This window comes from Sinocyclocheilus anshuiensis, unplaced genomic scaffold (genome assembly GCF_001515605.1).
Source record: "Sinocyclocheilus anshuiensis isolate Anshui unplaced genomic scaffold, SAMN03320099.WGS_v1.1 scaffold726, whole genome shotgun sequence".
Classification (NCBI taxonomy): domain Eukaryota; kingdom Metazoa; phylum Chordata; class Actinopteri; order Cypriniformes; family Cyprinidae; genus Sinocyclocheilus; species Sinocyclocheilus anshuiensis.
Genome location: NW_015542365.1, coordinates 982,457 through 993,390, shown reverse-complemented (window position 1 = coordinate 993,390; position 10,934 = coordinate 982,457). Strand labels below are relative to the sequence as shown.

The 10,934-nt window shown below is 36.8% G+C and overlaps 1 protein-coding gene and 1 long non-coding RNA gene across 2 annotated transcripts in view; one reads left to right on the top strand and one right to left on the bottom strand.

The window, feature by feature from the left end:
* The window catches only part of LOC107692080 (MKL/myocardin-like protein 2), a 24,726-nt gene extending 17,084 nt beyond the window's left edge, over positions 1–7,642 (bottom strand). The window contains exon 1 of the mRNA XM_016490984.1: positions 7,487–7,642. Within this exon, the coding sequence (XP_016346470.1) occupies positions 7,487–7,622 (136 nt within the window). The 5' untranslated portion in view covers positions 7,623–7,642. The remainder of the gene's footprint in view (positions 1–7,486) is intronic.
* Positions 7,643–7,649: 7 nt separating this feature from the next.
* LOC107692081 (uncharacterized) overlaps positions 7,650–10,934 on the top strand; it is an 18,776-nt gene continuing 15,491 nt past the window's right edge. The window contains exons 1-2 of the long non-coding RNA XR_001634614.1: positions 7,650–7,692; positions 9,847–9,851. This is a non-coding gene — a long non-coding RNA (uncharacterized LOC107692081). The remainder of the gene's footprint in view (positions 7,693–9,846; positions 9,852–10,934) is intronic.

The window sequence follows — 10,934 nt, the reverse complement described above, 5'->3', positions numbered from 1 at the left end:
CATTTCATAATTTAAAAGTTTAGTTCAGAAGTATCGAATCGGTATCGATATCGACGATACTGCCTTGAAAAATATTGTTATCGTATCGAAAACAAAATAAGTGGTATCGCCCATACCTACGTGCCATATATATTATTATTATTATTATTATTATTATGATTATTATTATGTGCATCCCTACTTACATCCCCTCCTTGTTTACAAATCCAACGTAAGTCCATACATCCGATTTAAACGCGGACGGGGCTTTCCTGATAACTTTCCGCTTTCTCTTTATTTTACTAACTTACTGCATGCTGAAGGTGACCCAGCTGACCTCACCAGAAAAAAACTCAACACCACCATCTAGTGGACTGTGAAGAAATTGATTTTATTATTCTACCAAATAGTATAATAAAAGATCGATACTTTGCGTCCGTGTATCAATACAGTATTGCCACGGAAAATATCGCGATACTATGCTGTATCGATTTTCCCCCACCCCTATCAGCTACAGCTCTGCACAGTTCAATAACGAGGCAGTTTTATTCCTAATAAGAATATTTAATGTTGTCAGCCACTTTAACATTGTAAATACACGGTTTGAACTGCACTGTGCATACAGGTATAAAAAAAACAAACAAAAAAAACTTAAATGATTAAATTAAAATGTGTTGTAGGGATGTGCCGATACGAGTATCGGTACCGAACGGTTCACGGGGCAAATTCCAAATGGAAGTGATCATCCCTATCCCCTTGGAGTTTGGTAGGGCAGAGCCCTTGAAGTGGGGACTTTGGAGTGAGCAGGGCAAGTGCGTGCCATTATGAAGCCGTTTGGAATGCACTTGGCAAATACCTTGACTATTAAATGGTTTGAATTATTAATATAATAAGTATCCACACTCATATTTCAGCACATGGCAGTAGGCATGAACAATAATGCTTTACACATGTAAAAACATAAAACTGCCCCCAAAAAATTCACAGAAACTGCAGCGTAGTTACAATTGTAGTTACAATATTGCAATTATGGTGTGTACTTACAAAAGTGTACTTACAAATGTAAGTACACTACTGTAACTACAGAGAGATCAAGCAGGTACTTAAAATGTAAGTACAATGTAAATACAGGTAGGTACAGCATAAGTACATTGTATCAAATGCTTAATTTGCCATGTAAGTACATAGTTGTTAAGGCCACTTAATATAAAGTGGGACCAGTAGATTCAAATTAGGGGTGGGAATCACCAGAGGCCTCACGATACGATATTATCACGATACTTGTGTCACAATACAATATTATTGCGATTTTAAATATATTGCGATATGCTGCAATTTATTACCTTTTTTCCAACTTCAAATTATGTCCCCAAACGAAAACTTTGGCAACATCTGTTTTAACTAAAAAAGAAACATTTCTCTTATTGCTGCGGAAAATATCGCGATACTATGCTGTATCGATTTTTTCCCCCACCCCCTACACATACACACACATACACAACAAAGGGAAATCTAACCTTTAGCACAATCGAAATCACACACATTTCCTCTCTAGCAATACATAAGAGCCACCATTCAAAAAAAACTAGAAGTTCTTCCTGCTACCTAAACAACAGGCTCTTGAGCGACCCTTTTGAAGAGTGCTGTTTGGAAGACTTCCTGGGAAAATTCTCAAGACATTTTTCTTTGCCGTCTTGGCGGAGGCTCCTGGATTTACTTGGCTGATTATAAAAACAGCTCAAATTGGTCAGAGAGACAACATGATAATGTCTGACGTTTATCAAGAATCATGAGCTCTATTAGCTGGGAATTTATAAACGTATGATGGCAAGTTCAACACACAGCTGCATGTCACACATGCCAATATCTGCAGGAGGAGAATTTGTTGTTGTTGTTGTTCTTAATGCTCAGTTCTTGTAGCTCAACTTGGCACTATCAACATCATCCGCACACATTATATACATATTGATAAAATACTTACTGTAAGTCTGCCCGTGTCAAATGCATAAACATAAAATGGTGTTCTACATGATTAAATGCCGGAACAGAAAGGCTTAATCTGACTGAAACCCTTTTTTTTTTTACCCAGTATGAGTCAGTTTACTGTTAACAAGGTCAGCTGAGGTCGAGTAAACGAAACTCTGGAGGGTGCTAAGGACGCATGATTGGTATTATATTGTTTTCACTATGAATCTGTGTGCTTAAGCTGAAGTGTGCCATTTCTGTACCACTTGTGGCACTGAAGGGAACTGTATGAACAGTGACTAATAATTATAAATAATTATTTATAATTATTTATTGGGGGAAAGACTGGGAAAGTATATTACACTGAAAAAAGGACATACTTCAGCTCTGAGAAGAGGAATGAATGCACCATGAAGGAGATAATAGTGGGGCCTCTGCTACTGTATTACAGATGCATTCCTGGTGCCCTGACTACACATGACTCAACACTGACCTTGATACTAATCAGGTTAATTTTTTACTTTGGGCGCAGAAGAAAAAATCGTTTAGGTCTCCTTGATTGTACAACATAACATTGCAGCTTTTTAGGCCGAGTTATTCCACATGATGAGCAAAACATCTTATATCATCTTGGTGACACTTAAGACAATATGATCTCAACACTCTTTCAGATCCTTCAAAGATTTTTGACAGTCAGTTTGCTCAAACATGGCAAACATACTGACTTAAAAACATTTGTGAGGATCAGAGAATTAGATAATGACTAGGGCTGGGTTTTGACAAATTTCACGATTTGATTAGATTCTCATTCACAAGCTTTCGATTCGATTACCAATTCGATTCGATATCGATTATTTGGGATATATATCAGGTACAGTACTTGCCAAATTTTCTCAAGGAAAAAAAATCTCTCAACTAATGCTGCAAAATATACATGAGAGTCAGTTGGTACTACATTACTAAATTATTGAAGGTTAAAATTGACTGATTTGTAAGCTATAGTATACAACTGTTAAAATTACACAATGAAGTTTTTAAAATAATAAAGTTACAATTGCATAATAATATTTCTACTTCAATTCGGTTTTTTTTTTTAAATATAAAAATTTAAATGGTGGCTGTCATAAAAAATGATGGATTTATTCAAACATAAATTAAACATTAGAACAGTAAAAATTATAATGAATGTTATGTGGTACATATATTTAGCAAAATACCCCTCTCTACAGTTTATGATAATGTTACTGCTTTTACAGTATTTTTGACCAAATAAAAGCAGCCTGGGCAAGCATAAGATACTTCTTTCAACTACATTAAAAAAATCTTACAGACCACACCTCAAACGTTTTGAACAAAAGTTAACATAATAATAATAATAATAATAATAATAATAACAAAATAAAATAAATTAATAATATTGACATTGATACCTTTAGTGTGCTGTTCTTTACCTGCTTGCATAGTAAAAATCATGAAAAAGTTGTATCTTCCTCACTAAAGCCATAGACATTCAGACAGCATCTTAATAGCTGTAGCATCACATCTAATGTTGTTTTGAGCATCTCACCATATGTTTTAAGACAAAGTGTCATGAATTTTTTTAATCAAGTCTTGAGTCTCTGCATTCTGTTCCATTCAGCAATTCAGCGACACGTCTTATGTAAAACAACCCCTATGAAATGCATCCAGACTCAGCTGAACCTGAAACCAGCCAAATTATAAAGGACCTCATTAAGACCTATAAACTAACTAGCCGATTTTGAAAATAAGTAGCTTTATACATCGGTATCGTGCCAATCTATGCCGTGTCTATTGCTCAGACGGAGAGATGCTATTATATGGAACAATCACTGACAATCTCAACCATTTGCAGTAGATTACCTTGATTATCCACAGAATAATGCACATAGCTCTCTCATGAAAAGCCAAACAATAGTAGCTTTCTTTTTCCAAATGCTGTCATGTAAATTTCCATTTAACCTAAGCTTGGTAAACAAAGCTTCAGGTAGCCAGTAAAAGCTATTCAAAATAAGCTAAACCTATATCCGCTCAGAATTATATCCACCTCTCAGAGTCGAGCAGCAAGCTGCAGAACCTGGAATGAAGTTTCCTCTGCATATGTTGTGAGTCTCCAGTCCTAAGCATGCCATGCTGTCTGCCCGTCCTGCCGTAAGCTCAGAGTATCTCAACGTGGGCTCCTGACAGCACCAGAGTTTTGTTAAAAAAGCACAAGGACCCTGTTCTTCAGAGCAATCCATTCACTGTTAGCAGCTCCAGTGAAACTGGGACTCCCACAGAGGAGATAACATCTCTGCTCCACCAGCAGACAGAGAGGAGGGAGCAGAAAAACCAGACCGGCCATGGTTAACCCCTCCCTGCCATTGGAAGTTCATATCTAGATCATTAAAAAGGGCTCCTTTTTATATTTTAGAAGAACGATGAACTTTCTCTGTATGGACGAGTGGATCAGTGGATTTGAGACCAGAAAGAAAAAAGAAAAAAAATTCTCAATTGAAACAACCCTCCTCTTCATCAATAAGGTAAACATCTTGTTTGACAGACAGCCAGAGGATGAGTAACTGACACTGGCCATGCTCGGCCAAAGTCGTTTACATTTCCACTCGCTGTGACGGTGTGACCTCAGCATAGCTAGAGACCTAGAGGAGCAGCCTTCACAGAGCTGCGAGCCACCGCATGCAGACAGCGCTGTCCTGTGACCTTTCACATGTCAATCAAAAGACTGCGCCCAAACTAAGAGGCAAAGAAATGTCAGGATTCTGGAGGAATCACAGAAATAAAATGTTATCTAATCACCTGGAAATAGAGGCAAAACTAATCAGGATGTGGCGTGAATTGAACTAGGCAGCGAACTCAGAGAGCCAAAATTAAATAGCTGAATTTATGAAGGCTGTGATTACAACCGGGCAACCAAAACAAATACCATTCCAGAACATGGGCAAATTTTAAATCAATAAATACAATAAATAATAAATTCAATAAATTCACCAAAAATGGGCAAAGAAATCTGACTGATGGTGAAGATTTAGCCAAGAGGGACATCTAAATCAGATATCGCCTGCGATTTTGGATTTTGTTGAAGGACAAACAACTTAGTACCTCTCTGTATTTTTTAGACAAAGTCTCAGAAGCCAGCCGTTTCTCACATCAGATGTGTCAAGCATAAACTATGCTTTTCTGACCTGTCGGTTAACTACTAGTCTAGCATCTTCACTGGCTGACTGTTATATTCACATTATTGTCAAAAAATTCTAGACTATTTTGTCTACAGTACTGTATAACAGTTTGGGGCCAGTAAAATACTTTTATTCAGCAAGGATGTATTAAAGGGGTCATATGATGCGATTTCAATTTTTTCTTTCTCTTTGAAGTGTTACAAGCTCTTGGTGCATAAGAAGATCTGTAAAGTTGCAAAGACTAAAGTCTCAAATCCAAAGAGATATTCTTTATAAAAGTTAAGAGTCAGCCACGCCTACCTAAAACGGCTCGTTCTAACACGCCCCCACATGTCTACGTCACGATGTGGGAAGATTTGCATAACGCCGCCCAAATGTTCACGCAAAGAAAGAAGGCATAACTTTTATTCTCACTGTAGTATTGTTGCTGCCGCCATGTCGTGAAGACACTGTGTTTCATTGTGAAAGCGAAACTACTTTGTTTGGCCTTCCAAAAGAGGACGATATCCGCTTCGTCATGCCTAGAGCTGATCCGTGAAATTTTCATTACACCAAATACACAAAATAATGTTCTTTTTAGCAACATCATATGACCCCTTTAAACTGATAAAAAAGTGACAGTAAAACATTTATTATTTTACAAAAGATTCATATTTTAAATAAATGCTGCTCATTTGAACTTTCTATTCATCAAAGAATCCTGAAAAATGTATTATGAAAAATATTAAGCAGAACAAATATTTTCACCTGTGATAATTAAGATTTCTGAAAGATTATGTGATATTTAATTTTTTTTTAATATACTAAAATAGAAAGTTATTTTAAATTATAATAATATTTCACAATATGGTTGGTTTTACTGTATGATCAAATAAATGCAGACTTGGTGAGCATAAGAGACATCTTTTAAAAACATTTAAAAATCCTACCGACCCCAAACTTCTGAACAAGTGTATTACAAATAAAACAATAAAGTGAATTTAGACAAGTGAATGAATTTAGGCATTAACACTTTGATTTTTAATGATAATTAGGATTTAAACTTTATATGAGTGTTAGATGATGGTAATCTAAAAGTTAAAATCATCATGCACAATGAAATATCCAATATCAGCCAATATATATTCAATAATAGTCAATACCTGATGGTAATGATATATTGCGCATCACTAATTAATTTAAATGACTCAAATCCATCAATTACTATTCAGCATCATTAAGGGTGTAACGATATTCAAACTGAACCGAAAAACCGTGATACAACACCCACGGTACGTACCGCGATACACTCTTGGCCTAACGTTACCCCTCCCCCTGCTGAGACACTTCAAACGCGTACAGCCATGATGGTTTTGAATTGCTTGAATCACTTTGAAAGGGAAGGTACCATTAAGGGCTACATGTGCAGAACAAATCTGTCATATAGGCTACATAAAATTATAATGAGAACACGACTGTAAAAGAATAGGCCATGTTTCAGTGCGTTGTTATGGAAAGAATGCATCCACAGAGTTATATCTTCATGACAGTCAAGTTTGCTTGTTCAGCCACTCACAAACTTTTTTTGGAACTGTAAGTTGCAATATTTTGTATATAATAAATATATACGTAATATATATATACATATACACATACATATCTCCTATAAGATGCATTTGGTTGAGTTACGCTGCAGTAAAGCGCTTTTCATTGTAGGCCTACGGTGACGAGCAGCACAAACAACAATGTAGAATATTAATAACTATGACTGGGATTGGCATATACATAACATATACATAACATTATAATGAGATCACTATTATAATAAAACGCTGTGAATTTTTAGAGTTTAGTTGCTGTGTTTATTACTATAAAAAATCAAAACGACGGTGGGGGTCGGTGGGCAAGTGACGTAACCGGTGTTGCGGCTTAACAACGGTATCACCGTCAGCACCGTCTATCGTGGCAAGCCTACCGGCTATTCCATTTTATTTATTCACGGTACATGCATTTTTATATGTAGCCTAAGTAATGATGTCAGATGACTTGTTTGCATTATTTAGGCATTATTTAATTTTATTTAAAAAATTTTAAGGCAATAGATTTTTAGGTAACACTTAAGAAAGCAACACATTTTAAAGTCTTGTTTGTTTATGCATTAATTAACATGAACTAACAGAGTAATTATTGTTATTATTATTGAGTTAAAAGTAAAACTAGTGTTCTTTAGCATTGCTGGTGTCATGCCATGAACCCTACCCCCACAGCAAACAGAACAGAACAGAACCGTGGCTCAAAAACCATGATATGATCCCAACCGTGGCATTGGTATATCGTTACACCCTTAAGCATCATAGCAAGTGACATACCATTTTTGCGCTCGTTGAGAGGGGGCAGCCTCTGGCTGGGGTGCAGGGACAGTTCACCCATCTCATGGGTTACAGCCTCACTCTGTGGGCTGGGCGCCAACAAACCCCCAATCCCAGCATCCCCCTGGACCTCCATGTCTCCTCAGTGAGGAGTCAAGGGTTTGCTGGGGATCAGCAGACGATATGGTCACAGGAAGCTCCTCACAGTTTCTGCAAAAGACAAAGTCGGTATAGATTCAGGTGAAGAAAAAAAGTAAACAGCAAAGGAATTTGGTCCAAGGCTGGCAGACTGTGTATTAGCAATACTTGAAATCATAAGTGAAATGGGGAGTTTGGGAATGATGTAATAGGTCATGGATGTGGTAGGGTCTGCAATATCACTTTAGCCATGCAAAACCACCAAAAACACAGGATGTACTGAATCTATGGCATGTACAGTTGCTGCTGTTGCACATCTATCAAAGCACAAACAAATAATAAAAACGAGCCTTTCCACAGACGGTGAATGAATAGACGTTGTGTTTGCTAGTCTGTCATTACTCAACTTTACATCATCCCAGTGGTTTAGATGTGAAACCAATAAAGATATAAACACAGCGCTCACCATGGTGCTGTAAAATGCTAGAATACACTATGACCACATCAGCACAAACCACAATCATTCATTTCCATGAAACACTCGCCTTTCAAAACCTCCTGTCACATGGGAACAGAGAGGCTAATTTTTCTGTTGCTAATTTTACAAATTTTCAATTCAGCAACTGATCTCAAACAAAATGTAGAAATATTTCAGCACAAGTGGACAGTGATGGATTTTGTTTAACTAACAAACTCTATTTTGACAATGATGGATTCTGCTTCCAAAAAAAAATAAATAAATAAAATAATAGAATGGATTTTTTCCCTCTTCCTCTGGTATTCAACCCTCTCTGAGCCACCCCACACCCCATCCTGCCCCCCGGAAAAAAGGCAAAAAATGGACTCTTTTAGCTGCCTGTAACATTGGATTCAGCATTTCAAAGGAAAGGGCAGGTTTTTAAATGCAAATTCCAGCTGTTTGTACTGGGTTATCAATGACTCAGGCCATTTACACAAAAATAGTTGAGTACAACATTGTGGGACATGTGGTCTCTGACCTATTAAAGATCCCAAAGCATGTTTTGATATGGAGATGGACAGTATTGGAAGAAAACTGCATGGCCTGATATTACCTCAGAGTGAAGACAACATTAGCAGCGTCTACTTATTAACCAGTCCCTCCAGGTTTTTGCGATTCTTTGATCGCTGAATATGATGCAAAATTAACAAAATGTTGCTTTTTTTGCATACCTGCATAATTTGCCACTTAAACACATAATAACTGCCAAAAGTGTCATACTAGTACTACCTAAAGTTAGAGTGACACAACTGAGTGATAAAGAAACATGTATGAATGAGGAAGTAAAGTGTGGTGCACATAAAGTGGTGCACTTTTTATTTAAAAATATAATAGTATTATCACACTTTATTATTTTGTTTATTATTTGATTTTTAAAAAACTAAATAAATAAAGTGCAAGAATATTCTTAGTACTATAATTATTTTTTTTATAGTTATATTTAATAGGTCACACACTATACTGTATGTGCAGTGTGAGCACCAAACCAAATCTCCAGGTGCTCTCATGAGAACCAGACTGAAAAACTTATGTGCAGCCCTGGTTATTAAGCTCAATAATCCATAAAAAAAAAAGAGCACAATCAGTGTGCAGTCCTGAACTGACTTCTCAGTTTATCATGTTTAAACGGTCAAATACACACAAAGTTGTGACAAAATGCCTGTCTTGGTCAGTATTCATGTAAACACATTCAGTTTTGTCTTAAAAAAAATAGAAAATCCCTCACTGCTCTAAACAGAACATGTAACTTGTAAACTGAATAATAGTAGTTTAAAAAAAGATCAGTGTATTTATGAACACAGTGAAAAGTTTTTTTTTTTGTTTAATTTCTGTAGTGTTTTGTACTAGAATATACTGTTTGTACCTGAGCTTCAAGCACTCATTTCTATCTTTGTCTTATCCTAAGTATCCATAATGAGCAATGGCCCAAACCAAGATAACCAATCAGGGATTTGAACATAACATACTGCAAACAAACACTCGTGCACAAAAGCATGCAGCTACAATACTACCAGGCCAAGCCTCATAATGTATTCTTACATAACACACCAGCAAATGTCATCTACTTTATTTTTGAATTTCTAACATTCTCTACACTATAAGATCTTTTGGTTGATAGTCAACACAATACACAAATGTTTATGTTTTGAAGGGCAGTGTGCACACTGTATGTGTAATGAAGTCTGCTATTAGTCCTTCATAGTCACTGTTGCTAGGATACAGCAGCCTCCCACACAAATAAACTCAAGCTGCTGGAGCTCTGCCTCTCTCAGCAGTACACTGTTTAACGATCACTCATACAGGACAGGGTCAAATGTAAACTTGCATACACTGAAAAGTTTAAAGGTCCCATATTGTCAAAACTGAAATTTCCTGGCTTTTTTCATGATAACAGAGGTCTAGGTTCTATGTAACTATCATATAAGTTTCAAAACAGTCAGTACACAGTAAAATTCACACAGCCTGCATAAAGTAACTGTGATTTTTCACGAACCACTGTGACTTCCGTAAAAAGTTGACGTCAGAACTACACAGTCACCGCCTTCAGTCACCACCCCAAGGCACCACCCCGAGCACCGCCCACCGTCCCACTCTCCTTTTGCCAAACCCCCAGACAACATCGCGTCCATGCTTTTGCTGAGCTAGGACAACACGATAACATGTCGAAAAGGTTAACTTTAACCACCAGATCGGCCGACCTGTAACGTTACACTCTCACTCAAAGGATGGACGATCTGACAGGATTGTTACTATGAGGTGGATCACATCTAACGTGTATAGTAAAGACAAATTCACCGTGTCTATCTAGTCATGATGAAGATGTATATATATTTCAATTTCAGCAGGCAACTATTTTTACAGCTACACTATTGTTCCAGCCACAATTAATCAAAACAATGTATATACAATTACAAATGATTATATATAAATCGTCAGTTTGTTGTTTTACACACATGCACACAGACATTATTTCATACACGACATAGTCGTGAGATGCAAGAAACATAGACATATGGCAAGAAATCTGTAGACGCGCCCATAACAACAAAAGACAATACTTTATTGAACCTTTTCTGATAAGAAGTGTGCGCTGCAAACGTGAGCATTTTTGACGATCCTTTCTGTCCAGTCTGCTCGTTTTATCGCGTTTAACCACAGCTGTCGTCAGTTTTTTGTCTGGCAGTGGCAGCAGATATGCGATCAAATTTCTAATTTGAGGCTGTATTACGTCGATTCTGGCACCCAACATCACAACAAGATGATATTTTAAGCTCATGTAGCCAAATCTGC